The sequence below is a fragment of the Trichoderma harzianum genome, assembly GCF_003025095.1.
Source record: "Trichoderma harzianum CBS 226.95 unplaced genomic scaffold M431scaffold_12, whole genome shotgun sequence".
NCBI lineage: Eukaryota > Fungi > Ascomycota > Sordariomycetes > Hypocreales > Hypocreaceae > Trichoderma > Trichoderma harzianum.
This window is the reverse complement of record NW_020209260.1, coordinates 532,974-560,728: the sequence shown is the minus strand read 5'-3', so window position 1 is coordinate 560,728 and position 27,755 is coordinate 532,974. Positions and strand designations below refer to the sequence as shown.

Here is a 27,755-nt window from a genome sequence, read left to right as displayed (position 1 = left end):
GCTGCTGCCCCACGGAGTCAATCAGGGTACCTATTTTGTACGTGACTGGGCTTCTTTACTGCGCTTCTCGCCTGGAATTGCTGGCAATTTCGTTCTCTAGCATCCGGAAGATGCCTGGATCTGTTTATTTTGCGACATATTGGACACAGTACCTGCCAACGTTTGGTGCAATGGGTGGATGGCAATGGTTGATGGCAATGGTCTCTTTCAATATGAAGCCTTTCGCTCACGGAAAACCTTTGACATTCAGCCGAGGTTGACATAATATACCGCAAAACTGGTCCGTGCAAAGAAAATTTCCATTATAACGAAACCCAGACACATGAATTCGGCTTCTAGTGTAAGATATGAAGTGTGTAATTAAACGTGAAGTTACGCTACAGTAGTAATCGAAAATGGTACCCGAGTAGGCTACTAGGTTTCGTTATGAGGCTAGTTGATGGCCAAATACAGAGAACGGAAAGGTATAAGAGAATAGAATGGCTACTGATCCAGGCAAGCTCGCCGGCAAGTAAGAATATTTCATATCAAGCCTCAGAGGCCTCTGCAACGCCGGTAGGCCTAATAATATGGGACAGATCCATCACTGATACCCCTGCCAATCGAGCCAGGGTCATCAAGGTCGCGCTCCAAATTTCATCAACGAATCCAAGAAAATGAAGACTGAGGTAAGAACAACCCAGTCCGACATGGATAGGCGGGAAATAGCACACATTATTATTGGTAGTTGTCAGCTGCGGCTAGTAAATGAGATAGGTATATATCCATAATCTAGCAAAATTGACCGTCAATCAACAATGTTGAATAACTGCGATGCATGCCTCACGACATCTGTTGTATTGACCAAAAAAGCTCCCGATACAGCTGATCAATGGGTCTGAAGAGCTTATGAGCTGCTGTGGTACTTACTCAGGCATTGCTAGTAGTATATTCGGATCTAGATAAATCTTGAAATCTTGCTAAATTGAGAGGCCTTGTTGAATCATATAGGTAGTAAGCCAACGCCTGCGCGGTGCGGGTTATATAAGACGGATATGTGTAGAAAGAGTCTTCATATGGATAGTGCCAGACGCTGACTTCAGTCGCTGCTATAGACCATTTAACTAATGTAGGATAGTGGAGTTATAGCTCATAAGGATATTCTTGTAGAATGATTCTTTGATCGCTGCCCCTTTTCATTTTTGCTCCTGCTCCCATCCTTATCAATCTGTGTGAGAGATCTCCCATCTTGTTCTCCCTCTTTGATCATCAGCGGAACGGACTTGTCAAAATGTAAAATAATCGAGGACGCTCCAATTTTCGGGTGCGCATCCTCAGTTTCGACTGCTGTAGACCAGACCTGCATGCCGAGCTCCAATCCAACAGTATTATCATGAGCACAGCGCATCAAGCGCATCACTTGCTGCAATGCTTCTCTGCCAAATTCCTCAGTGAGTGCGGTTTTGTCTGGTGTCGCTAACGGGATCGCGGAATGATTTCTCTGTGCTAGGAGAATCGTGGCGCCTATTATGCCTAGGAAGATGCCAAACTTTCCAAACACAAGACATAACAGAATGGCTAAGGCTCCGCTGGCAAGGCCAAGGAGCGCGCCTTCTTGAGCACCATGACGAATACCCTCAATAAGGCTCTTTGCCTCAGTTATTACCGTCCGAGTGCTTTGGGGCTCGTAATTAGGCAAGTCGGGTGCCGAGACGCCCTGGTGCAATGGTCGATGTGATGTCGCAGACGGAGTGGTGACTTTATAAGAGAGGTCAAAGAACAAGCGACGCTTTTCAAGAATAGTGAAGCGAAGCTTGTGGTCCACATCGAAATAAAACCTTGTTTTCTGAAACTTCGAGGGCTCCTGTTTACGGATGCTGGTGACGGCATTCTCCAGCGCGGACCCAATGTACTTGTCGATGGTTTTTCGGTAGGACTGTTGGATTAGGTCTTGGCGAAGGATGTAAGTCATTCTTTCTGAGCCGAGGATGTTTCCAGCTATCCTCGTGAAGATTCCCCAGACTGTTGTGACGACTATGAAGCAGACTTCCCCTGGTGGCGTGAGAGCCGAGATGGCGAAGAAAGACAAGATTACGGCCACTCCACCAATCATGGACGAGAGGATCATCGCCCTCCAGTTTCTCTTCTTTTCCACAGGTGTCGAGTTTTCATATGTGAAAGAGGTAGCTTGAGACATGTTTGAGCCCGTGATTAATCAATATCGAGTGTATAGTATGGTGGCGCGGTGTTGGATGTAAGAGGGATTGAGGTGTGAAATGGGATTTAACGCGGCTGCCTGATGTTAGGTACGATCAGTGACCAAATCGTGCCCTACAGACAAATGACAAGGCTCGATTCCCTGCCTAAGAAATATATTAAAGGATGAGGCTATGCAGCGCTTATTGGCTCAATATTTTCGGTACCCGTACCTGTATACCGGTGTTTGCAGCGAATGACGTCTACGCTGCTTGTAGGATGCCAGGAAACGACGCTGAAGAGCCAGTAAGCAGTGTAGAAGACTGCTGAATATTTCATCATGAGGTATAAAGCATGAAATCACGAGTGTCTATCTTATCTGGGCACTGTTTATACCGAGTTGCTCATGTAGAGACGGACGTGTCAGGCAGCCAATGGCCTCACTCCATGGCCCTCCCTCCAGCACTCCACCCACTCCGGTCCCCAGACCAGTGAAAAGAAGCTGAATCCAAAATCGTCCATTTCGTTTGGATCACACGATTCCAGCGTTGCACGGCTGCCCAAGTATGGCAGAAACAAGGGGTCTTCGGTCCAGCAGATGGTCGCCCACTGGGACGAAGTCGATGCGAGCCACAGGGATCGACGCGCGGTAAAGGGAATGCCGCCAGCACATCCACACCAGCCGTCCTTCATTGTGCGGTAGGCCGAGATGGTGGCCATGACGACGAGCCACGTCCGGCGGATGCTCTCGGACAGAATCCATAGTCTCCAGAGTCGGGGTGTGAAATTATTGCTATTGGAGTCGTTCTGTTGGCTGTTTTCATTCACAATAAAGTCGGGTGTGGCTTGAGAGGTTGTGATGCTATCCAAAGTTGCCGAATCCCACATCTGCTGACACCATGAGAGCAACGTTGGCATGGACTCTTCGGCGCGAGTCTGCTGCCATACGCCCTTGTCGAAGAGGCGGAGGATTTGATATATGAGTAATGCCTGGACGCGAGCTAGATGCTGAGAAGTGTCGAGTACAGGCACAGCCATTGACATGAGATTGCTGCTCCCCACTTCGATCCAGTTGTTCTTGATGAGCGAGTTTGCTCGGTCCTGGATAATGCGAGCAGTCAAGTCTTGGTTGCTGCTATTACATGATTGCTGGATGCTGATGGACGAGAATGCGTCCTGCATACAAGATGGGAAGAAGCCATCGGCGTAGAGTTGGCGGTGTATAAAAGGGCATTGGCCGTCATGGATCCATTGAACGAGCCAGTCCTGGAGCCGCTGGACAAAGGTTCTGAAAACGGGTATTGGTATTTGGGGAGCTCTGGGGTTGGCCTTTTCAATGTTCCACGTCTCAGGGGTCATGAACCATAGCTTTGAAGAGGCAGAGGCGGATAGACTTGAGACATGGGTGTTGAAGAAGTAAACATGGCCTGGATAAAACAATCACGTTTGAGAACTTGATGTTAGACAACAGACCACTAAAAATCTCAAGACTGGTTTATAATAAAACATGAATTTAAACTACTTGCCTGGAATCTCACTTGGTTCATCCGATGGGCTTGATTTGGCAACAGCGCGTCGGATCAAGACGGCATACCGGCAGTCCAAGCCCTTGTCCTCACAGCGTCGACAGAATGGCCGAGCTTTGTCACACTTCCGCTTCGCAGCAATACAGGAAGCGCATGACTTTTGTCTCTTTTGAGCGACCATGACGTATAAGGAAGCCAGCAATAGAAGAAACAGCTGTTGATGCGAGTTGGTGACTTGGAAGAGACGGAGATGCAACCCGGGCTTAAGATGACTGCGGCAAACTAGCGGAGCTAACGGTGGAAATGAGGCGGGCAGCGGACGGTTTTGGTGGGGATAAGACGGCAATTGCAGCCAATAATGTGTGAAGAGACGACCGAAAGGCGGTAGTACAGTTGACGGATGGGGGAGAGAGGTGGAAATGGAGTGGAAGAAGCAGAGGCAGCGTTTGTAAGCTGGCGATGCTTCCAGGACTGGAGATGCTTGTTGTGCTTTGATGATGGGCAGAGTTGAGAGAGACTATAAAACGATGCTGGAATCGCATTGCTTCACCATGGAATCATTACACATTACAATAACGATTTGCATCGAATAACAGCAGCGCTCTGAGACACCCAATTCGCCAAAATGGCTCCTAGTCGATCTCAGCTCATCAACACGGCAAACGACTTCATCGCGGCCTACAACCAATGGACCGTCTCAGACATCCTCTCTATGCAAAGCCCCTCATGCACGCACCGCGTTCTTCCTGGAAATCGACCAGCCAGAACCAGGGCTGAATTCGGAGAGTTTCTCGAGCGCACCATTCCCGTCATCCGCAACTTTCGCCTACACGCTGTGGACACATCGCCGTGGATTGTGGATGTTGAGGCGAGGAGGGTCACGATGCACTTGAAGAGCACGGGGGAGTCGGATATTGGGGCGTATAATAACGAGTACATTTTCATGATTACCATAAGTGAGGATGGGGAAAAAGTGGATGGGATTCTGGAGTTTTTGGATAGTCTGTATTCGTCAGAGTTTGTGGGCAGCTTGGCCAAGCAAACGGGACAGGCATTGGGATAGACGAGTCTATGAAGTCTCAATATGTGAATTCTAGGTTCGTATTCAAGTTTGTGAGCTCATTATGGGTACCGGGTAGTTGTGAAAACGAACACCTGGCACAAAGAATTCGCATGTGCTGTATAGCTTGCGACTGAACACAACCTGTCACATCTATTCAGTTACGGCATTGATCAATTGTCATAAATTACGAGTTGCGAGAGAAAATGCATAAAGTTGGCGTATTGATTACAGCACAGGCCACATGCACATACATTCAGTGTCAAAGGGCGAAGAAAATGTGAGCCTGAAATATTAGCCACCAAGGCTGCGAGATTCACCCCATCCTCACTTCACCTTTAACTCACCTCTGCACTCCGCTCTCTCTTCACTTCAACAACCACAAGAATAACTTCAAGAGACAGCCAATATGATGCGCATCTTTTACTCCAACCACTGCCACTTCAAGCAGCTACCCGATTGCTTTTGGCACCAACGCAACTCTCCGGCTCTCATCCATCTCGAGTCTTTCGTCGCTCCCTGTCGATACCCATGGAGATCCTCAACAACGAACCAATAGACCTTTGCGTGGAGATTCCGCCGACAGGCTATATAATAGATAAGCCCGCCTTGGAAGGAGAAGGAGATCAACCATTTGCTTGCCCGCATTCGAGCTGCGATGGCTTCACGTTTGAAACGGTAGAGGAATGCCGCATCCACGAGGATGACTGGCACAACCCTCCATACTTCTGTTCCGAGTGCGACTCAACTTTTGCTGCGAGACCGGCTTTGAAGAGGCACTTCAAGGCCAGCGGGCACTTTAATTGGATCTGCCTCGAGGACAAATGCGATTTGAAAGGCACCTTGTTTGCCAGTCAATCCGAGTTTGTGATCCACGCCCTAAACACTCCAGGTCATGAGCATTTATTCCCCGAAGAGCCTCTCAGCAGCCCAGTTTCCGTGAAGAAGATTAACTATGCTGAAGTTGCCAATCTAATGGAGGGAGAAACAACGGAGGAGTGTTTGTCGGAAGAAGAGGGTGAAAGGTGCACAGAGCCATCCTGTCGCCGGTACCAGCGAGTGTTCTACACTGAAAGCGAATTTACTCGACATCAAGAGTCGCACAACCATGTCAACGCCACCGAGTTTCTTCGAGAATCTGGAAAGTCGATCGCTGATATCATGGCTGAGCAAGAAGCTGCTAGAGAATTCCGGTGCACTGTCGAGGGCTGTCCAAAATACGGAGAGAAGCTGAAGACCAGCCAAAGCTTCCATAGGCATATTGCGACGGAACAGCATCTTCACCCACGCCCACCAACCGATCCAACGTCTCCAACCTCCGAGATCCGGCTCGGGTTTGCTCAAATAAGTCTTGAGTGCGACGAGCCGGAGTGTCCGAAGTTCCAGCACTCTTTCTTCAACAAGGGAAACCACACGAAGCATACCAAGTCAGTTGCGCATTGCAAAGCGGTAGAGTATGGAAATTGGAAGAGATCTCTGGGCAGCTCCAGTGCTAGAGACCAGGAGAACACGAAGATCCAGACTCCTGAGAAGCAGAAGCCAGCTGGAATAGCGGTACCGCCGTCGACTCCCGAAATTTGGACCCGGAGCTTGTTTACTCCTATCAGTCCGCCAGCTACCGACTCTACATATGCCCGACCTACTCAGTTCGTCACCCCTACGAAGCGGCCGGTTCAAGACATTGCCCTCATGACGCCACCATCGTGGAGGGAAGAGAACTTGAGAAAGAGGAATCGAGAATTGGAAGATGAGTTGGAGCGCATGAAGGACAAAATGGACCGGATGAGAGCCGCTTACCAGGAGCAAATAAGCTCCTTGTTCCAGACTCTCGGAGAAACCAAAGACCGCAACAGGCGATGAAGTTGTGCAAATTTTTGCCTTTATGGGTTGGAGACTGAGATGACGGATTGATCTGTAAAGGAGCTGTTTGTCTTTGCTTTGCCCGAATGACTGTGCTGGATGAGAACATGATGGTATAAGCATTTCTGACTGGTGGATTTTATTCACAGACGTTGTACAATAGGGATTTTAGGCAGGAAGCGGTTTAACGTAGGATGTGAACAAGGAGATGCGCTTTGAGTTGCCGGATTGGGTGTTTGACGCAGATTCAAGGCGCTGCCTATGTATGTCCTTTGCTTCTCAATGATACGAGACTGTTACTCATAGATGGAAAGCTTTTATGACCTGAATTGATCTTTTGATGTCTGAATCTTAATGCATGACGAATCATCACGTAAATCTCTGCCATTTATGGCATTCACTGCCACATCATCATTGCTGTGTATTACACGCTGTGTACATGTAGTCAGCCGAGCGATTGAATGCAGCCACGCGCAGCCAGCGCACCCATTGCCTAACTTGTAAACTATTCAAGGTAAATTTACCGATGGCCTCGTACGAGCTCTACTGCCATTGACCGACACGGCGAAAAAGTCCGGCATAATTGCAATCGGCAAAGTCGTGCAATAGGACAGTTGAAAATGGCTCAGGACGGTTATTCAAACCGGCAACTCAATCCGAGAAAGGGCTGACGGATGCACCAATCCTTCTGTCTCGTATTATACGAGTATCGCACCGTCAACTCCGAAAACGACTTTGCATATTTCCACAGCCAATAGCTTTGTAATTCACGCTCACTACCGGGATTAGGCGGGCATTAGCTGGTCTTACATACAATTACACACACAACACACAACACATAACACACTCCATACTTCCGTGCTCCATACTCTATTTTGATACGCAGGTGAGCTTGAGCTTCTCCCTACTTGGTAATTTCCTTCGCAGTCCATGTTGGCGGGGCCGTTAAGAGACCCAAAACTCGTCAAAAATAGCTGCAACTCCTCCGTAGTCCCACCGCAACGCCATAACTTTTAGGTTCTCACCGGCGTTTACAAATGGGCAATAATGGTCGACGTGCCTCCTCCCTATAGAGCAGGTAAGTAATATGTGTATAGTCTTTGCTGTTTCTTCCACCAATCACCAAGGCTCCGCCCTGCCAAGCTACTCGTGTCCCAAAGAAGCACTATCGAATAGACAGCGACATTTCTCCAAGGCTGTGCGAAAACAGACGGCTTGACGGCACTATACCAAGCCAAACGACGCTAGCCTCGTCAGGGGCTCAGCTTAAAGACCTTCCCAACTGGTCATGCTCAAACGACGGTACTAGAAGCCTCGCCGTTGTAATAGGTGGAATATTCCATCAGCTCCGCTGGTTTGATGGAATGGGATTGATCATGACATCCATGCTGCTGTCTTGCGTACGTACTCGTACATACAGCTAGTATTATGGGCACACTGACTGACGTCGACCCATTGATGCAAACAACTTGTATATAAGACGGCCCGGATCGACAGCTGATCATGTCTTGCTTCCTGCTCTCTCTCACAGGCAACTTCAGGTCTTGATCAATTGACAAAGCCTTTCACCCATTAACTCCATACCACCGTCAAGATGCTCGTCAAGTCCGTCCTCGCCACTCTCTCGGCTGCCACCGCCGTCTTTGCTGCCACTCCCCTCGAGAGCGGCAACTGGGTTCCCGCCAGCCCAGGCTTCTCGACCCAGACCTGTGCCGGAGGCAGCGTCAGCGGCAGCACCTTTTCCATCCCCGCGAACCCCAACGGAAGCACCAGCGGCTCCGGCTGCTCCAACGGCCACCTCCGCGCCGAGCGTCGCTACAACGACGACTACACCACCGGCGTCCACCAGTTCGCCGGCACCTTCAAGATCAACTCCCTGGGCGGCAGCCGTATCGCCATCAAGCAAACCTTTAACGGAGACACCGGCCCCTACTTCATCCTGGCCGTCGACACTGGCGGCCGCCTGTACAGCGTCGAGGGCGGTGCTACTCTGGCTACCGGCGTTGCCAACGTCGGCTCGAGCGTCACCATCAACACTGTCCACAACGCCGACATCCACAGCTACCGCGTCTATGTCAACGGCCAATTGGCTTTCCGTGACGACAATGCTCCTGGCGGAAGCTTCTATGACAAGTTTGGTGCTTACACCACTGACAGCGGCGTTGGTCCCATGAGCATCACTTGGTCTGATGTTGCTTTCTGGACCCGCCAGTAAGCGATTCATCAATCGAGGGATGAGTTGTTATGAAGGGGTGTGCTTGACGGAGAGGTTTTTCGTTGTATATTTGTTGGAGGATTTGTATATGCGCTTCTGACTTGAGCGGAATAATGTTTATAGCTCCATATGCTTATTCTGTATATAATCGGCTTCATGACTTAGCGGACGATGAATTCTTTTCTGTCTACATGGCTTGCCGTATGCGTGATATGATAAGATTAGACCTATCTGGATCCATAAGGGTGTTTACAATGTAAACAACTCGTACGAGTACCAGAGGGGCCACTCGGCCGGCGACTCCGTACGCCAAGTGGACACTCTTCGGAGGAACTAGTCATGAGAACGGAGAGCTGGAAACAGCTATTCTGGAAACACGAATGACTAGCCCACTATTTAAGTTCTGACAGTTATACCCATTAAGGCAGTACAGATGTTCCCTTGGCCTGATGCACCAGCAAGGATGAGGATTTGCGTCCTTGGTTGAGCTATAAACGTTGTTGTAATTGGAACATGTCGTTGCCAGAGACATCTACCGAAATGGCTACGGCTATGAAACGGTAATTGTGCCATTATTGATCTCAAGAATTGCCAGGATTGTGCTAGTCAGATGACGATGCCATACAGTACAGAATTGCTCAACTAAACGAAGCAACACTGGGAGTCTCATCTGCTACAATTTTAACCAGACAGTGAGTAATTAGAAGGGTATTGGGTGGCAAGACCAGCGTGATTTCGTCCACAAGCTTAGTTAATGGACAACACATATATTTACGTCCTCATTACGTGCGGCTGAGAGTAAATTTGGGCCCACGTGCTATGTTCTCTCACCGAAATCCTGCAGGTAAAACACAGCGCATTGGTAGCAAAAGTAAATGACCAAATGTTACCAAGTGCATATGATCAATGCCTTATTGCATTATCGATATGCCGCCTGTTGAACTTGAATTTGTCTGAGCCGCATCCGCAGGTATATGCAGAGTACATGTATGGGTATATCCGAAACTTTCTGGCAGACATTAACGAGGTGACTGTATCCAGAAATGGCATTATATTCCCAAAGCAGGGCATGCAGCTAGATAGGCACAGGTTTGTATACCCATCACTGATTTCTCATTTGTCGCGAGCCGAAATGCAATAACAGCGACTGAGGCGTCAGGTATGACGATTCAAGACAATACGACAATGTTCCAGGTGACGACTATTCTTATGATCTATATATTAGAGCCACGTATTTATTGTTATTCATGCCTGAGGAAACTAGAGAGCTCATGCGCAGATGCATGAACCATATCAATCCAATAATAGGCTGCGTTTGGTCGCCTTTCTTATATGCATGTAACTCTATGTACATATACACTGGGAGATTCCCCGAGAATTTCAGCGTGGTTACATGAGTATCTCGTACGTTCTCCTAAAATAATGACATGTACTTACACTGTGAGAGTTGTCGTAATGAGTGTGGATAAGCTTCACATCTCTATATGGCGAAATGGTTGTTGCGAGTGAGGATAGTTGCGTTATTGTGTGAATGATGTCTGAGCACTTCGTACAAATCTTTGCGGAATGTTATATAGACAAATCACAAATAAAGATGAACAAAGTGAACGATAAAAAGAGATACAACGAATACTAATTTGGGGTTTAGAGTAGCAAATTGTTACTGAAGGGGAGCTCTATTTTGCAGGTTAGCGACGCTTGGAGAATTTTACCATTCCACTTCACCTCCTCATCTCTGATGGAGAGGGGGCAGACAAGATAAGAACACTAAGCAATAATTGATTCATTTATCCATTCATTTGTTTGTTCAAAGTGCCCGTCCCGAAATTTTCGCATTCTTGTCAGGCTTTTGAGTCACTCTTCTGAAACAAAATACACAATTCATCTTGCGCCTCCTCCGCAACAGCAAATTCTTCAAAGTCCGGCTCGATACCCAGATCTTCACGTAACACCTCTGTATTCACTTCCTCTACTACCATCTCCTTGATGGATTTGCCTTCGTCATCTCTTTCGCCTGTCATGAATGCCGTTCGATGCCTAAATAACTCTGTTTCAACATCGCCGCTCCGTCTTTCTCGAATCACATGCAGCCTATATGCGAACACCACGCTAGCGGCTATCTGATACTCGTCTTTTCGGCTCTTATCATTTTTCTCCGAAATACTTGCTCCAATATTCAATGGCAAAGGCCCTGTGGCTGCGGATCCTAAGACTGCGAATGACGTCTCAATTCTCGAACGAGCTTCATATGCCACAGAAAAAGATTCCCGAGCTATGCGCAATCCTGTGATAATGTATATCGGCCGCTTTCCCAGTATTCCTCGGTTCATGTACTTTTTTACCCGCTCCAGCCCGACGATTGCATTGAGGGCCTCCGAAGAGATAGCCTTGCTATAAGTCCGTGTTTCTAGGTCCACGCTGCCAAACGTGGTGCTTTTGTAGCGAGACCAAATCACACTTGTAGAATTAGATGCCAGTTCGATGAATCGGTCGAACACTTTTGAGCAGATAGACGCATTGTTCGTTCGAGAATGGCGATGGCCTTTTTCCATCAGGCTCTGGATGTCTGGGAGCGGGATATCCATGAGCGGGGAACTGAGACCAACTGCGGCGAGACATAGGGTCGGGCGCTTCGGGTTTTTGATAATGGTACCAAGAGACAGACAACTCGCCTTCGGGCAGAAAAGTGAAGTCTGGCGGAAGAAACCAAGTTTGTTGAGTCATTTTGATCTTGCTAGATGACTCTTCCAGACCTTTGTGCATATGCTGTGGTTGGGTATTAATTACGGCTCGGGCTTGGGAACAGGCACTTAATGTAACATGGATGAAACTCAATTTTTTCACAGTAGCGAGAGCGGGTACGCGTGCTATTTGGATTAGATAAGTGCATGCATATGTGCTAATGATGCATAGCTCATTGGTTAGGTATCCCAGGGACTTGGGTAATGGCTGCCGGTTCGACGTCGTGTCAAAGAGAGGATATATACTTGAAGTAGATGCAGTCTAATGTGTGGTGCATATCTACCTAGCTACCTGATGTACCTAGAGGTAAGTAGCAGGATTTATCAAAGTAGACGTATAGCAGCGGGCTGTGATAAGTCTGGAGTTAATATAGAGTGCCTTTTAGGTCAGACTGTAGCAGGCAGTGATATAAGCCGGCTCGATTATTATCTTCCAAACATGAGAATTAATATTCTTAACAATAGAGCACCTAGAAAAAAATAGATAAGCAGCTACGCTGCGCTTTAGTTTGGGAGTAAGAGTTGGTAGGTGATAGGATAGCGGACGAGTTCAAGTAAGTGGCTTATTGCATTTCTGTAGGCATGTGCTTTTAAGTAATGTGTTCTAGTGAGAAACTTTTGATGCCAAAACTATGTCCACGAGTTCGAGCCGCGAGCAAGGAGATTATTATCAGTATTAAAGTTGATATGTGGGTAGACTGCTAATGAATCTATGTTCGGCCTGATGCGCGCTGAACGGGCTGTAGAGACCCATGAATTCGATGGAATCTGTTAATATCGCTCGCGGTGCTATTTTTCGCAGCATTGGTATTCTTAGTGTCCCTCCAAAATGCAATTAGATCAACAAACCACTGGCGGCCTTGTTTATTCCTAGCCATCTCTTTGAACATGGCGCCCATCCCTTCACCCGTCCATAGTAATTTCAAGATAGAAAAGGAAGATTCAGCTGCTAATTCATCACTTGCCAAGTGAGGCAGTACAGTAGCGTAAGCCAATATGATGGCACCGACGCTTGTTCCTATTGCCGTGGCTATCGAAGACCCGGGTTGACACACTTTCGAGAACTTCTTATTGAGGCCAGTGTATAAATTATTAGGCAAATCAGCCCCGTACAAGCCCAGAACGGTACGTGAATCATCGCGAAGTCTGGGGTTGATCTCAAGAAATGAGCCATAGCGGTTTGTTGCATAGACTGGAATAACTAAACGATGACGGGCAGGGAAATTTTCGTCTTCATGTGGTGAGTTACCAGCGCTAGACAAGAAGATGATATTTCCACGCCGCATTGAGTGAACTTTCTCAATGGCCATAGCTATGCCTTTGTCATCTCGTGGAAACCCAAAGGCCATAGATATAATGTCAGCTTTGCAGGCAATACCTGCCCACTCAATGGCCTATAATAAAAAAGAATTTAGTCAATCTAGATAATAAATGCAAGTTGGTAGCTGGGGAGGTACCTCGCAAATATTGTTCTTGCTTGCCTCGAGCTCTGTTGTACTTTTTGCTACACGTGCTATAATGATATCTGCGGAAGGGGCGCAATCCATAATCAGTTTAGCCATAAGTGTTCCATGGCCAAATACGTCTTCAACCTCTGACTGAGCTGCAGATTTGGTAAAATCCTTTGTTTTTTTAATGCGTTCTTCATATTCATCGTAGTTATCATCTTCATGATCGAAACCTGTATCAAGTATTGCAATACGAATACGCGTTGAAACCCTGAAGTTGCGTCTTTGGAGCTCAACCATCTGTCCGATTGTCTCCATATCTCGTAGCCACATGCTGGAACTCATGTTTCTCTCATTATCGAAAGACGCCATGAGTCGGCCCAATGTATTGGTAAGATTCGAATTGGGCAGCTGGGTGGCAGTTTTCTGAATGTAAATCGTCTTTCCCACATGATGCTCGAATCCCCTTTCGGCAAGCCATTGGAGCGGAACAACAACTTTCTTGTAAAAAGCATTTTTTCGCCTCTGCTTTCCATTCGTGTCTGGTCCTATCTTTAAGGACTTTCCCCAGGCGCCACCGCCTTGAATTAGTCTGTTAGAGTTCTCGCTTCCCTTCATGTCGTAAATACAATATTCGATCACGTTGTCATATATCAACTTGTGCTGAAAGTTTTCCCATGATACGGCTTTAAACTCTTGCAGATAACTTTTTGCAATTTGAAAAGAGAAGTTAATCTGCGCAGTTCGAGTTAACGAAGGATGTTCTGGAAAGCGTTTGGATAGACCAATCTCAAGTAACAGCAATCCTATGGCAAGTATCCGCGGATGACGATGAAGGGAGCGCTCGTCTTGGATAATGTCCTCATTGGGATTGCTTGCCGTGCCAAATGGAAAAGTTAAATAAGGTCGTAATGGAAGTACATCTCTTTTATTAACCAGTGGCATGAGCCAGATGTTGTCACTGGTCCATTTTGAGCGCAATAGCTCTGAGTCGTAAAATTGGTAGTAGGCTTGTGCAATGGTATAGCCTAATATAACCTTATCTCTCGGCGTGAGTTGATATTGACCAAGTATAGTCGTAAGTTTTTCTCCTTCTCCTGAGGCCGACAAGAAGTCGATATCTCGATTTCTGCGCAGATCTGAAAGCCCATTAGATGGCGTATATTGAATCTCTGCTCTGGCAAACTGCTGCGTTTCTATAAGTTTACAGAGTTCCAATTTTGTTGATGAGCCATGTTCCATATCTAGGTCTTCTGGTTGTCTTCTAGAACGTCAGTTGAAGAATTAATGCTGAATACGATGAACATCGTACATTCTTAGGTAAAATTCCTGCCAATATAGCATTTCCATAGGAGAAACAATGATGTTGAAAGAGGGGTCGCTTTGACACTCTTCACTCAAGCAGAGCCTCGCTGGGTGCCAAGAGTCTATTTTGTGATATACTGGAGCGCAATGTTCACCGGCACTGCATCGCGTGTGGACTTTCAGCGCTTCGAATAGACCATCGCTAAAATTAGTGGAACTTTTCTTTGTTAGAGTGTGATGGACATTAGGCGGTAGATGGTTCATGTTGTCGATACCACCCTGGAGCAAGAGTTGGAAGAGATGGCTGCAACTAGTAATGATAATGGCCATGAGATGTCTGCATCTGGAATTGACAAATAAATCTTTCACCGGATTCAAGTTGTATACACCACCTTTTTTACATTCTCTTCTAAGCAGAGCATCGGCGTCATCGATTGTACAAGTTTCTCGTAGGATATTTGGCCACTGCTATATTCAGCAACTGAGGTTTTGAATATCATAATGATAATATAAATAGTAGATGCCTACAGAGTAAATACTTGCGAGTTCAAGAAGCAATTTTTGGCATAGCAGCTCAATTTCAGGCTCAATCAGCCACGGCGAGATTGATTCGAGAGAGGCACTGATTATTCGCAGCTGGGTAGCAATCTTGGATACCTGGACTCGGCAGGTTAAGGTAAGCCTTTTGTCCGATTTGACGTCGTTTATGGAAATGAGAATTTTTGAGAGGATTGTTGCCCAATCCTTCAATACAAGATGTGGAGCGTTCAGCGGCATTTTGATGTTACTGAGGAAAGATAATGCAGCTGATCTGAAGAGCAAGGCTGAAGCGATACAGCATCCAGTATTAGATATTGGTACCCAACCTACCCCGCCCTCCTACCCAATCATACCAAGAAGTATTTGATTAGTAAAAGGTAGGTTACGCATGACTGTAAATCACCACGGCCGAAAAAGCCTCGAGCGAGTTTCCAAGATATCGGCTTGATCTCCCTGCTGAGCTCGTCATGTCGTCTTCTAAGAAATTGATTGCTGATCTTGCTGAAAGCTGCTTGTCAAAATTTAAAAACACAGTCGAGGGCGATACCTCAGGTGACCATGAAGTCCTACGAAGTAGACTGGCCGATTTCCGCCTCTGGGCTGATACTGTTGGGGCAATGTCGAAGTCCGGCTTGTCTTTAGACTCGAGATTTAAGAACAGGCCAGATGACCTAGACTTAATAAAGAGCGTCTTAGGTCTGCTTATCGATTGTCTGGAGGACTACACTGAACTCAGGTCCAAGGCTAGCTCTACTATAGAGGCTCTAGGAAATATTGAGCAGCTGATTAGAAATTTGGCCTTTATCGGAGTTGCTATTCGTCAGACGGGGAAAGCATCACGCAGCCGCAGAGCTGATGAAACATTCGACCCCGAGGAGCATCAGCAGTTTAGAGAACATTTGGAATGTATCATTCTATTACGACCTAATGAAAATCAGCCTGACATCAATGGCCTCAACTCTGCAGAGATCAATAAGCTCATCGAAGCTACGCAAAACAAACCCGACCAACATAGACATGTTGCAGAAAAAACAGAATACTTATTTTCATCTAGATTGAGCGAGCTAGATCCTTCTAGACTGAGTCCAATGCAGAAAAGGCTGATTGAAGCTAACCTGAGGAGGAGACACCGATTTTTACTGGCCCAGAAGCGATATATGCACGCAAAGAAGAAAGAGCTGCCAGTGAATGTTTCATCATTTAATGAAGAGGCTGTGCTGGAGTTACAACCACTCGATTCGGTCACCTCTCCATTCGCGGGCGGCAGTGTTACGACTTTGTTAAAGGGCCGCAAAGTTGGGACTAAAATAGCAGTACCAGAAATTGCCAATCTCTCTTTAGCATCAACAGCAGAGGGAACGTTGAGATACACACAGCCACCCAAGAAGCGGTATCAGGCATCGACGATTGCAAAGTCTCAAATCTCCTTGATAGCAGCTGATACAGAATTTCCCAGGCCTCCACCATTACCATCCGATCTTTTAGTATCAATATGTCCTTGTTGTTGTCAGTCATTACCATCGGAACATTTTTCAAATTCTACTAAATGGACGTAAGTTTTACTGGGGTTATTCATTTATTATGAAAGGCATATATTAATTGAAATAGGCAACATCTTATTGAAGATGTATGTCCGTACACCTGTGTTGCTGAAAACTGTCCTACACCTCATCTCCTATTTGCTACAACCAAGGCTTGGCAGACTCACATAGAAAATGATCATCCTCTCTCTTGGCAATGCCCCTTTTGCGATGAGGATGCCGTTATATTTCCCGTAAAGGAACGCCTTCAACATCACCTCGAAACCCTACACCAAGACCAGTCGATGGATTTTTCTTTGGCGGACATTCTATCCTGGTCCTCTATACAATATATGGGCATTAGTTCATGTCCCCTATGCTCCTCTTTCGGGCCACCAGACACACCAGATATCGTGGATCATGTGGTTCGTCACGCATATGAGTTTGCGCTCCGATCCCTCCCCTGGCCAAGGCTTGAAACAGAAGAGGATATTGACAAGCAAATTGGAACTTATTCGTTACCAGAAGACCAATACAGCGCTGTTCGACTTAGAGACTGGATTGAAAACCTTTCTTTTAGTCCTGAACCGAGACTCCAGATATCACAGTACGACAAAAATGGACATGACATCTTGGACACCGTATCTGTGATAGACGATGACCACTTTTTCGCTCATCACGAATACTTCAAGGATGAAGATCTTAACACTATCATAATGCAAAATGCCGCCAGTAGCCCTGCTATATCCTTGCATCCGAGTAATGCAGATATAGAACCACCGATGTCCTTGCATTCGAGTAATGCAGATATGGAACCACCGATGCTTACGTGCGTACTACCTACTCATACATATAGCAATCTACTTCATGAAAAGACTAACAAGGCTTAACTTGCAAGACCTGATGATACTATTATTGCGGTGATGGGAATCAGGGGCTCAGGAAAGAGTACATTTATTTCTTACTTTGCGCCGGACTCTAAACTCGGAAATGAAGTCCAGTCGTGTATGTTATACGCCACAAGAAGAATACGAGGCGATTTCTGAGACTGACTTCGTCTACTTTACTATACTTTAGGTGCTGACATCGGTATCTACGCCGCTACTATTGGCGATAAGAAGTGTTACTTGATCGATACTCCCGGCTTTGATGATACCAACAGATCCGACACGGAAATTCTTCGTCAAGTGGCTGACTGGCTGAACCGTTCATACCAAGCCCAGATTCGGCTGGCTGGCATCGTCTACCTTCACCGTATTACAGATAACCGTATGGGCGGAACGGCTTTGAAGAACCTGAGCATCTTCAAAAAACTCTGCGGCGATGAGGGCCTGTCTTGTGTCGTGCTTGCAACAACGATGTGGGGGTTGGTGTCGCGAGAGGAGGGCGAGAGACGTGAGCGCGACCTCTCGACAAAGCCAGAATACTGGGCTGGTATGGTGAGTAGGGGAAGCAAGGTCCTCCGACTGGACAAGGGTACCATATCGGCATTAGCTGTAATGGAGCATATTTTCGCTCAAAGGCGGCGCATCACCCTGGATATTCAGCAAGAGATGGCCAGCGGCAAGACGCTAGACGAGACAAGTGCGGGCCAGGAAGTGCAAGCAGATCTGGCGGCCCTACGAAAGAAGCATAAACAAGATCTGAAAGAGCTTCGCAAGGAAATGGAGCAGGAGTTTAAGAAGCGTGACGCGCGTGCCAGAGAAGAGTTTTTTCAAGTTCGTGCCGACCTAGAGAAGAAAATTCGGCTTGCCGCCTAGGATGGTGAGCGCTTGCGTGTCGACATGAAGCAACTACAGACCCAACGGAACGAGGAGCTACAACGACTGCGCGATGAAGCACACAAGAAAGAGATGGAAGCTCAAAAACAGTTGATGGAGACCAGGATTCAGCTGGATCTAGCCAGACAGCAGAATGGGTTTGAAGCTCAAATAGGGGGTATGAAGGTAGAATTGGCAAAAAAGGAAGTTGAAGCTGCGAGGGAAGAGAGGCAAGATGCAGAAAGAAAGAGGAAAAGGGAAGATGCTTGTGTGATTATGTAGTGAAGGAGATTCTTCCTAATTTATATGCTTTTTATTATTCGTCTCTGGTATTTTATGACTCTATTAGAAGTGTGCAACTATCAGTACATATTATCGCTAAATTGGAGAAAAACTATCATCACTAAGCCAGCCCCTAATGAACATATGTACCAACATGTTGTTGTACACACTCCAGCACTTCAAGGGAATAAAATTTCTAGACCCCAGTTAAAGAGGCCAACCAGGATAACCGTGCCGGAGAGGTAACTGATAGGATTGAGCTTGGAGCCTATTTCGCCCATTTCTTAATTTACAATCAATCACCTGTTTACCTTCTGACAGTGGCGCTCATCAACACGATATTGTTCGTGATACTCTGTTAGGTGAGGCTATTCCGAAGTTACTTATATGTGCTTTGGTAGCAAGATACGTTGATTGGGAAATATCTATCGAAGCAACCCTGCCTATAGAGAATATGATATAAAAGTATATGGGCTACTCTTAAGATGGGCTGAACATCATAACGGGGGTAGGATTGCTGAGTAACATTCAGCGGCACCAACTGTAAATGCACTTACATGTATGCCGCAATCGCATCCACGCATGTACCTCCATCTTATCATTTATATGACTGAATTATCTCATTAGTTACTTTAAATGAAGATGTCAAACTGCATCCATGAGAATTCGCATGCATAGCCACCTACTTTTGCCATGGAACTCATTCTCGAGCTGTATGGTAATGTAAGGTACCTTGCAAAAATTTTCGTTGCCTGAAGTTCAATTTTTTTCTTCATGTGGTCCCAGGTTAGGTCGAGGAAAAGAAGGCATAATAATTGTTACGGATAATGACTAGGCATCAGTACATACTCATGACCAATACATAGACGCCACGTAGTTGGTGGCCCTCAGCCTTGCCAATTATAAAAGAGTATACGTGCAGGTGCATGCAAGATACCTGCAAGATGCTGTAATTTTTACATATCTGGCCTAACAGGAGGCTGCATCCAAGCTTCCCATTGTATGTGGCTCCGTCCTATTTGCCCCGTTGATCCTGGCGCAGTTGGAAGCTGTTCATGTATATGGACGACGAGCCTGACTTCGACATAGGCAGTTTTTATTTGGAAAAACAAATGGGAATCACAAATTTTCACCAAAGTTTTACATCATCGAGACAGCTGTTCTCGGCCATTGCATTGTGTCAACAAGAGTTCACCATGTTGTCAACCAACAAAGCCTTCCTGCGCATCATCCTGGCAGCCTGTTTGCCAACAGCCGTAACAGCATCTTGGTGGGATGATTTTACCAATAATTTGGCAATGGATCTTACACCACTTACTGCTTTATTTGGCGAACAAGCGACCAAACAATTCCTCAGCGAGTCAACAACCTTCTTGGACAATTTTCTTTTTGCCATGGCGCCTCTTGGGATCTTAACTGGAGTCGTGTCTGCTATTCGGGTCTGCGGAGGACCATCTCTACGAGCATTCATCGGCCGTGCACAAGAGGGAGGAGGAATTGCTGAGGCGGAGTTATGCTCCTCTACTAGCCGCGAGGTGTGTGAGCTCTATCACAACGGTGCCATCGTCAGGGTTTTCGGGCGACCCAAGATCCTGGAAATTGTCTATGACCCCGAATTGGAAAAAAAAGACAACAACGAAGGTAAAAACACGGCTGGGATCAACATTTCTCGAGAGTATTTCCAAATGGCTAAACAAAACGGCACGGGCTGGGAAGAACAAGGGGAAGAGAAACCGTCCCATGACGCAGAAAGTAGGCCATCGCCAACCAAAAACACCTTTGACAATTTCGCACCAAATCCTAATCTCTCACTCAACATTGTGATTGTAAAGCGGTCATCCTTTGTGTACATTGGGGCCGCTATCGTGGGATTCCTCTCGCAAACCTCGGTATTGGTGCTAAGCGTTATAATTACTTATAGCCTACACTGGGGGAAAAATGGAAACTCTATAGACCCTTGGGCTTTCCCTTTTATATTCGTGGGTACAATGTTTGTTTGCTTTGGCATGTTTCTCTGCGCCACTTTGGTAAACGATAGTACCAAGGAGAGAGTGTTCGAATGGAAGCGTGAACTAGGAAAATCGAGCTCTACCCTTTACGTGGTCCAGCCAGGAAACCAGGTGGTCGGGGATCAGACTTTTGATCCCTTTTTGTTCTCGAAGCCGATAAAGTGTTACATGACATCCTGGAAGGCTGCTCAGACTTCCGACTCAAGTTCCGGAAGACGAAAAGATAAAATTTCTTTCAACAACTTCAAAAATCCCTCTGAAGAAACTTCAGTATTGGTTGCTACTGTTATAACAATACTTGGGTTTGCCTTGCAGTTTGTTGGTTTGCGAGCGATGCACTCGTTGGTTTCTCTATTACAGCTTGCTGTCACCTTGTTAATGAGTGTGATCCGGGCCTTGTTGAGGACGCAGCGTTTAAGCATAGATGAAAATATCCTTCGTGATCGTTCAGATGAAGTGAGCGGCCATGAACTCGATTGGATGGCTCTGCAGATGGCTAGAGTTGCGAATGGTCCAAGATATTTCAGGAGTGTTACTGTACAAGTTTCAGCACAACATCCACAACGAAGCGCTGAAAACATGAACAACAAAGCATGGGAATATAGGGCCAGACTTGCCGAACTTACTGGGCGGTCAGACAATGCTAAATTAAATCTCTCCAATGCATGGGGTAATGATCTTGTGAGTGGACGATTGCAAGCTCAACAGCTCAAAAAGGCAATCGAAGGTAGTCTTGCCATTCTCGAAAATCACGCCAAGGTTGGTACTGATCTCGCAAACCTGTCTTGGATTTTAAACGTTGCGATAGGGGACTATGGAGAAACATCATATCAAATACAAAGTATAAAAATCGATATCCAGCGGTTAGATTCTGTCTGGACTGTGGACCCGAATCATCTTGAAGCCATTATTGGATTATGGTCTTGGTCCATTATTTCAGACCCACGCACGGAAGAAGTATCCTTCGGACTCAAAATATCGACTGCAGCAGACAAACCAATGCACTGGGCTATAACTGCCGGAACAGAAGATGAAATAGAACAGTCATGGAGAGAAACACAATTCTGGATCGAGAGACCTAACATACCACTGTTAAAATTGAGTATCAAGAGATCTCGACCATTGGATGACTTAACGACAGATGCAACGACGATATTGGAGCAAGATGAACAAAAATTGACTAATGAAATCGATTTATCTACGCCAGTATCTATTTCAACTCCATATCATAGACTATTTGGTTTGCATAGCATTGGTATTCGCAATGGACCCCCCACAATCGCTGCGACCAGGCTTGAGTCGAAGCACATCCCTATGTTTTGTTCTCAAGACATTTACCAGTCTTTCTTACACACCATATCGGCTCATTTGGACTTTGAAAGCAAAACGACGGTAATTACCGGCAATACCATACGCTTGGAGCACCAGCTTGTGACCAAACTCATCGACTGCTTCGAAGCGAGTGGTCTAGGGTCAAGGCAAGACGCATCTTTGATCATTATTCCGACGCTACAGAACCATTCACTCTTACCACGTACTACGGAGGCCATCCCGGCCGCTTACAAGGTGGCCGAAAACTTCAGGAAAAGCGATGACTTCAAGGAAGCTGAAGGAGTTCTTCGATGGGTATGGGGAATCATGACCGAGTTAGGTGAGCCTCGAGATTTGGTGTTGCTCGAGCTGGGTGAGCTTTATCGTCGTGCTTTATTTTCGGATCGATGGCAAGGATTTGGGATAACGGGAATAAATTGGATGGATTTGCAACAAAAAACCTCGGTATTGACCCTGGAAAGCGAGATAATCGCTCGTTACGTGGAACTAGAAAAGCGACCGAGAGAACCTCAAACAGGGCAACACGTCCTTGAAGCAATATCAAGAAATGATAGAAGTGAGACGCTTTGGTCTATTAGCCAGCTTCACGACAGTAACGACAGTCTCCCTACCGACGAAAAAAGTGGCCGATCTGTTCTTTCTTTCTTATGTGAGAAAGGATGGCTTGAGCTTGCTAAAATTGCACTGGAGATTGGGTCTGTTGTTGACTCTATTGACAAACAGGGACGAACGCCATTAAGTTATGCTGCAGAGCAAGGCAATGCTTTAATTGTGAACACCTTGATGGAGGCAAACGCACTTCCCATTATCGAAGATTCAGTCAGACGGTCTCCTTTATCATACGCTGCTGGTAAAGGCCAGATGGCCGTAATAGAAAAGTTACTGAGCGATCCACGTGTTAACATATATACCACGGACGAAAAAAAAACGCTCGCCACTACACTGGGCCGCAGCTGGCTGTCATAATGATGCTACAAAATATTTTGCGGACCATGGTGCTTCAGTGGATGATGTGGATAGCAACGAAATTACACCACTAGTAGCTGCACTGCTGAATACCGGTCGAAGTAGACTAGATCGAAGGCGAACTGCGGATCTACTACTACAGATGAAGTCGAAACTCAACAAAGAGCTATTGGATTGGGCTCTCCAAAACAACGAGTTTGTATGTGCTGAATACATTCTGGAAAATCATTCGAGAAACGACTTCGCAGTCGCTGTGCACATTTTGACACCAATGCGGCAATACCATAATCTTGAATTGGAACCCAAATATCAAAATAGACATAGCACGTTCTCCTTACCACCAGAGTTTCGATCTGGTTTCAAAATCAGATTTTTTCATAAAGAGATTGAAGAGACAAAACTCAAATTGGAGACTTTATTGTGCGTTGCAGAAGGAAATTTCGCCATAGAAGTTGCACATGTCAATGGCGGCTCTCAAGATTGGACCACCAGCCACTTGAGAGGACATAAAATCATCGATATGTTTTTGGATGAATTCCAAGAAGAGGACGCAATCAAGAAATTGGTCAAAGCGGCAGCTACAAACTGAATTAATGGATTAGAGACAATGTCAATACTTCTCGAACGATACGAACCTCAGATTCAACTTACATGGGATTTTGTCGAAGCTGCAGCTAGCAACCCAGAATATGGTCTGGAAATAATAGAACTGTTCCTTAACCGACAAAGAGATCAAGTCCAGATTACAGAAGATATGGTTAAAGCTGCAGCTAGTAAAGATTACGGAGGCAAGGAAATAATCAAAACTCTTTCTTGACTGGCTAGGAGATCAAGTCCCGATTACAGAAGACGTGGTTAAAGCTGCAGCAGCAAGTAACAGTTGGGAAGGCAAGAAAATAATAGAACTCTTCTTTGACCAAAGGGGAGATAAAGTCCCGATTACTATAGATGTGTTCAAAGCTGCAGCTAAGAACAGAAGAAAGAGGAAAGAAATAATAAAACTACTTCTTAATCGGCAGAGAGATCTGGACCCAATAGTTCAAGAAATGTTGAGCCCTTACGAGAGATGGATTTAATCAGTCATTGACCTATCTGTCACAGCCTCTTAGCTCCAAAATGCATATCCCCATGATTCACTCGTTCAGTTCATTAATGAAGCGAAGTATTTAGTGGTAATTTACTAGTTACAGCCACGAGAATCAGAGCACAAGAAGTTGTTGAAATGAATGATATATAAGCCTCAACAGCCCTCTGGCTTTCGGCCTTTCTTGCAATTTCAACAGAAATATTGAATGATAAAATGTATGTATACAGTAGCCCTTACTTCCATTATGTTGCACCTACCCACGTCTTAATTCTTTGCCTCAAAATGCTTTAACAAGCTAGCAAACAATGTTGTTATCTTTTCGTCCGCTCCATCTTTCTTCCAAGTCTCTTTCATCTGCTTCTCCCTCTCTTCTGGCTCCCCTTTAACGATTTTCAGTGCCACAGTCGGTTCAACGGTACCCATTCGCAATCCGTTCAGGATTTCGCGTAGATGAGGCTCAGCTTTAACACCGCCTCGAAATCCATACGTCACAATCGCAGCAGGCTTCCCATTCCACTCATGAAATATGTAGTCCAAAGCATTCTTCAAGCTCGCCGGGATAGACCAGTTATACTGCGGCGTAACAAAGATGAATCCATCATATTTGCGAACAAGAGCTGACCAAGCGCGGGTATATTCGTAATGATAATGGGGCGTGGGATCATCAGCCGGAACCTCGCCTGGAACTAGAGGCTCGTTGAAGAGAGGAAGATTGACTGTTGCCAGATCGAGTAATTCTACCTTTGCTGTAGTCTGAGGAATAGAGTTAATGACAGAGGCGACATAACCAGCAACGAAAGGATTTATGCGCTGAGGGCGAGTACTGCTGATGACAACAGCGATAGACTTGGCAGCAGCCATGGTGATTGTCTAATTCAATGAAGAGAGAAAAGAGTGTTGATTCAGGGCAATTTTCTGAAGGTGCTGCTCAGTAAAATATACTAGAACTCGAAGGCTACCAGCAACAGGAGCTTAAATATCATTGGATGAATCACTTACAAAAGGGCAACCGCCGCTTACTAAAACGAGTTTCGCGGTGACTCGGCGGTCTTTTGCTCGGCCTTCGCGTATTGCCTAATGGCCGCTGCCTGATAGCGGCTATTGCGGACCGCAGGATGAAAACTCTTGTAATTGTACTCTATACAGAGATATTTATGGAGTAATGACACAATAATTTATTTGGACTAATTATTTAGATTTAAGAGTCATCATATTACTGGTTTTTTTAATATTAAGTTGTGCTTGCATACAAGCCAAAGGTGCAATGCCAGTGGCTGTCGGCAGATGGCGTGAGCGCTTTACAACTAACACAACTGCCGATCGCTGACAAGGACCTCCAGTATAATCCTTCGCATGGTGTCAACATTCTAAGTCGTTTTAATCCCTCTTATAACACATCTCAGATAACAAGCCTCTTGGCATTCCTCCTTACGCCAGCCCCAGCAAACCATGATGGAAATACTACCACCGCAAGAGCTAAGCCAGCTATCTCCACTCGAGTGGGTGATGCCGCGGTCATTCATTAGCCAAGTCCTCTGCTTTCCGTCAACAAATCCTCGAATATACGAAGTCCTCCGAGATGGCCTCGCAGGTACTTTGGCAGATGTTCCATATCTCGCCTCTAGGATAGTGGCCGGGACCCATCCCAAGGGTTCTGTTGCGTTGAGCTCACCGTGTGACTCATTGGGCGATTTATTTCGTGTCAACGATCTCGCCACGACGGTGGTTTATAACGACCTGAAGGCGGGAGGTTTTCGACCTTCGCTATTCGATGGACTGGATCTATTTTCCGCTGACCTCAATCCCGCGAATAAATCGCCTAGCCCCGTCTTTCGCGCTGTGTTATCTCTGGTGAAGGGAGGTTGTCTGCTCAGCATCAGTCTGAATCACTCAACAGCCGATATTACTGCTTTTGGCTCGCTGTTGAAGATATGGGCTTCACATTGCAGGACTGGTTCTTCTGAAGACATTCAGTTTAACCAACTCTGGCTGGATCGCACAGCAATTGTCAACAACTCTCATCATGTTCCAGCTGATACGCCGCTTCTCCTTCACAAAGAAAACAGTAGCCCATCCAGCAGGCCATCAAAGCCCGTGGAGATTGAAACAGCGTTTTTTAAATACTCTGCAAAATCTTTAAAAAGTCTAAAGGCCGAAGTTAGCAAGCACTTGCCCGATGGGACCTCTTGGGTATCAACCAGCGACATATTAACAGCTCTCCTTTGGGGTTCTGCTACTTCTTCTGAATTCTCAGATGATGACAACGATATTGCCAACGATGTTTGCTCTATGCGTATTGCCGTTAACTGTCGCAGTCGTTACAACCCACCTTTGCCTAAGAACTACCTTGGGGCCGCCTTTGGAGTGTCGCTGGTGACCGCTAAGAAAGTCGATCTCATGGATATAGGAAGATCAAGTGGAGAGACATATTCCATATCGGCAATCGCAAACGTTGCGGCTGCCGTTCGCCAAAGCGTCAATGTTATTGATGAAGACAAGATGAATACCATTGTCAATCATCTATCTGCTCAAGAGGATGTCACAGGCCTCAAGCTCTGCGAGCTGCCGGCAAGCGTATCCATCGTCTCTTGGGCCGATGAAGGTGTTTATGAGCTCGATTGGGGCACTGAACTAGGACACTGTGAAGTTGTAAGACTACCAACTTTCAAGACCAAGCGGTACCCAGTTGTGTTTCCCAGACTTCCCAACGGCGATCTTGAGGTTCTTGTCAGTTTTGACCAAGAGTTGTTGAGTAGATGGAGAAAAGTATACGGTGCAACTCCATGGAAGGCATAGAAAGATAGACTAAGAAAGCTTTTGAGCGCTTGTTTCATGCGAATAATGAGAATATTAGAGCATAAATATGATTCGAAGTGTTAGATAAGAATGCAGCTATTAAATGAAACTACCATTATATCATGTACACAGAACCAAAACGACGCCATTCATAGTCTGATAATAGATCACCAATAACATTTTAATCTTCAGAAAACTTTTGCGCAACACGCCCGCTGTTATCTTGTCTCTCCATAGACTTGATAATGCCGTCAATTGCAGGGTTCAGATCAGCCAACTTGATAGTCCTTGCTGATGGCTGCCATCCAAATTCCGTGGGAAATCTTTCCTGCGCAAACCATGTTCGAATACGATCTTTTGGTCCCTGGTATGCCGATAGAGGAGGGTTAAACTCAGCATCAGGACTGTGATCCGACATCATGACAAGGACCATTGCGGCTTCAAAGAGCGCCGCATTCATCTGGTTTTTGGAAAGCGCGTTTGGTATTGACTCTGATTCCACGCGTAGTCGGGTTTTTGCAATGGAATCAACGTTAATGAATGATGTAGGACTATCAGACATGAGACGCTCAATTCGGAGAAAGTTTGGCTTCAAATGAGGATTATGAGACGTGTAATCATCTCGAGTGAGGGATGCAATGTGCTGCAGTATATCTGGTGTGTTAAGGTCATCGAGATCGAAAGTATCATTACCCCATGCTTTGGCAAAGTCCTTGGCAGCCGCTGCAAACCCTGCTTCGATATTGAGAAAATTTGTGAAGGCGTCTTCTATCTGTGAAGGCGAAATATGGCGGCCACTGTGAGGACTTTAAGAAAGTCAGTTAGTAATTATATAATCTTTGCATCGAGTATGAGAGAGCCTTACAGATAGCCATGGTTTGCCAAAGTATTCAGCATTGGGCACGGCCCTCGCGAATCATCTGGTCCAGGGGGCATCCACTGCTGAACTTGGACGCTGGCATATGCCGCCGTAGCAAAAACTGCAAACGAGAAAACATTGGACAAAAGCATCGTGGTAATTATGGATATAGATATTGTACGAGACCGAAGTCAACGATATTAGTGGCGATCTGTATGAGAATAAATAAATCCAAATTCGAGCGGGAGATCGTCCTCTTTAAGCTTCAATTAGA

The 27,755-nt window shown here is 46.0% G+C and overlaps 14 protein-coding genes across 14 annotated transcripts; 8 read left to right on the top strand and 6 right to left on the bottom strand.

The window, feature by feature from the left end:
- Positions 1–1,129: 1,129 nt before the first annotated feature.
- M431DRAFT_498459 (hypothetical protein) lies at positions 1,130–2,176 on the bottom strand (the record flags this gene model as incomplete). Its single annotated transcript, XM_024917696.1, has 1 exon — positions 1,130–2,176. The coding sequence occupies one exon, from the start codon at positions 2,174–2,176 to the stop codon at positions 1,130–1,132; it is 1,047 nt and encodes a 348-aa protein (XP_024770883.1).
- Positions 2,177–2,598: 422 nt separating this feature from the next.
- On the bottom strand, positions 2,599–3,882 carry M431DRAFT_498458 (hypothetical protein; the record flags this gene model as incomplete). The annotated part of the gene is made up of 2 exons (XM_024917695.1): positions 2,599–3,602; positions 3,702–3,882. The coding sequence occupies 2 exons, from the start codon at positions 3,880–3,882 to the stop codon at positions 2,599–2,601; spliced, it is 1,185 nt and encodes a 394-aa protein (XP_024770882.1).
- Positions 3,883–4,226: 344 nt separating this feature from the next.
- M431DRAFT_523102 (hypothetical protein) lies at positions 4,227–4,816 on the top strand. The gene has a single exon (XM_024920527.1). It carries the CDS (start codon positions 4,327–4,329, stop codon positions 4,762–4,764), a length of 438 nt encoding a protein of 145 aa, XP_024770881.1. The 5' UTR covers positions 4,227–4,326; the 3' UTR covers positions 4,765–4,816.
- Positions 4,817–5,112: 296 nt separating this feature from the next.
- M431DRAFT_511313 (hypothetical protein) lies at positions 5,113–6,936 on the top strand. The gene has a single exon (XM_024919631.1). The coding sequence runs from the start codon at positions 5,293–5,295 to the stop codon at positions 6,619–6,621; it is 1,329 nt and encodes a 442-aa protein (XP_024770880.1). The 5' UTR covers positions 5,113–5,292; the 3' UTR covers positions 6,622–6,936.
- Positions 6,937–8,105: 1,169 nt separating this feature from the next.
- On the top strand, positions 8,106–9,003 carry M431DRAFT_511312 (hypothetical protein). Its single transcript, XM_024919630.1, has one exon. The coding sequence runs from the start codon at positions 8,216–8,218 to the stop codon at positions 8,834–8,836; it is 621 nt and encodes a 206-aa protein (XP_024770879.1). The 5' UTR covers positions 8,106–8,215; the 3' UTR covers positions 8,837–9,003.
- Positions 9,004–10,537: 1,534 nt separating this feature from the next.
- On the bottom strand, positions 10,538–11,644 carry M431DRAFT_511311 (hypothetical protein). The gene has a single exon (XM_024919629.1). The coding sequence runs from the start codon at positions 11,419–11,421 to the stop codon at positions 10,678–10,680; it is 744 nt and encodes a 247-aa protein (XP_024770878.1). The 5' UTR covers positions 11,422–11,644; the 3' UTR covers positions 10,538–10,677.
- A 643-nt stretch (positions 11,645–12,287) lies between these two features.
- On the bottom strand, positions 12,288–14,594 carry M431DRAFT_93524 (hypothetical protein; the record flags this gene model as incomplete). Its single annotated transcript, XM_024924486.1, has 3 exons — positions 12,288–12,971; positions 13,035–14,286; positions 14,338–14,594. The coding sequence occupies 3 exons, from the start codon at positions 14,592–14,594 to the stop codon at positions 12,288–12,290; spliced, it is 2,193 nt and encodes a 730-aa protein (XP_024770877.1).
- A 743-nt stretch (positions 14,595–15,337) lies between these two features.
- M431DRAFT_485068 (hypothetical protein) lies at positions 15,338–18,432 on the top strand (the record flags this gene model as incomplete). The annotated part of the gene is made up of 5 exons (XM_024916250.1): positions 15,338–16,422; positions 16,479–17,219; positions 17,325–17,395; positions 17,468–18,108; positions 18,151–18,432. 5 exons carry the CDS (start codon positions 15,338–15,340, stop codon positions 18,430–18,432), a joined length of 2,820 nt encoding a protein of 939 aa, XP_024770876.1.
- A 1,196-nt stretch (positions 18,433–19,628) lies between these two features.
- Positions 19,629–20,936, top strand: M431DRAFT_93506 (hypothetical protein; the record flags this gene model as incomplete). Its single annotated transcript, XM_024924483.1, has 2 exons — positions 19,629–20,646; positions 20,704–20,936. Coding segments are annotated over 2 exons (1,251 nt in total), but the record flags the coding sequence as incomplete, so codon positions are not given.
- An 819-nt stretch (positions 20,937–21,755) lies between these two features.
- Positions 21,756–22,217, top strand: M431DRAFT_93220 (hypothetical protein; the record flags this gene model as incomplete). The annotated part of the gene is made up of 1 exon (XM_024924449.1): positions 21,756–22,217. A coding segment is annotated over one exon (462 nt), but the record flags the coding sequence as incomplete, so codon positions are not given.
- A 987-nt stretch (positions 22,218–23,204) lies between these two features.
- On the top strand, positions 23,205–23,823 carry M431DRAFT_237302 (hypothetical protein). The gene has a single exon (XM_024913681.1). The coding sequence runs from the start codon at positions 23,347–23,349 to the stop codon at positions 23,554–23,556; it is 210 nt and encodes a 69-aa protein (XP_024770873.1). The 5' UTR covers positions 23,205–23,346; the 3' UTR covers positions 23,557–23,823.
- Positions 23,710–24,721, bottom strand: M431DRAFT_237309 (hypothetical protein). The gene has a single exon (XM_024913682.1). The coding sequence runs from the start codon at positions 24,685–24,687 to the stop codon at positions 24,091–24,093; it is 597 nt and encodes a 198-aa protein (XP_024770872.1). The 5' UTR covers positions 24,688–24,721; the 3' UTR covers positions 23,710–24,090.
- A 554-nt stretch (positions 24,722–25,275) lies between these two features.
- Positions 25,276–26,622, top strand: M431DRAFT_498450 (hypothetical protein; the record flags this gene model as incomplete). Its single annotated transcript, XM_024917694.1, has 1 exon — positions 25,276–26,622. The coding sequence occupies one exon, from the start codon at positions 25,276–25,278 to the stop codon at positions 26,620–26,622; it is 1,347 nt and encodes a 448-aa protein (XP_024770871.1).
- Positions 26,623–26,803: 181 nt separating this feature from the next.
- M431DRAFT_93667 (hypothetical protein) lies at positions 26,804–27,633 on the bottom strand (the record flags this gene model as incomplete). The annotated part of the gene is made up of 2 exons (XM_024924497.1): positions 26,804–27,428; positions 27,488–27,633. 2 exons carry the CDS (start codon positions 27,631–27,633, stop codon positions 26,804–26,806), a joined length of 771 nt encoding a protein of 256 aa, XP_024770870.1.
- Positions 27,634–27,755: the final 122 nt, after the last annotated feature.

Excerpts from the sequence above, each read along its gene's own strand:
- M431DRAFT_511313 (XM_024919631.1), top strand. The coding sequence starts at position 5,293 with ATGGAGATCCTCAACAACGAACCAATAGACCTTTGCGTGGAGATTCCG.
- M431DRAFT_237302 (XM_024913681.1), top strand. The coding sequence starts at position 23,347 with ATGTCAATACTTCTCGAACGATACGAACCTCAGATTCAACTTACATGG.
- M431DRAFT_511311 (XM_024919629.1), bottom strand. The coding sequence starts at position 11,421 with ATGGATATCCCGCTCCCAGACATCCAGAGCCTGATGGAAAAAGGCCAT.
- M431DRAFT_511312 (XM_024919630.1), top strand. The coding sequence starts at position 8,216 with ATGCTCGTCAAGTCCGTCCTCGCCACTCTCTCGGCTGCCACCGCCGTC.
- M431DRAFT_523102 (XM_024920527.1), top strand. The coding sequence starts at position 4,327 with ATGGCTCCTAGTCGATCTCAGCTCATCAACACGGCAAACGACTTCATC.
- M431DRAFT_237309 (XM_024913682.1), bottom strand. The coding sequence starts at position 24,687 with ATGGCTGCTGCCAAGTCTATCGCTGTTGTCATCAGCAGTACTCGCCCT.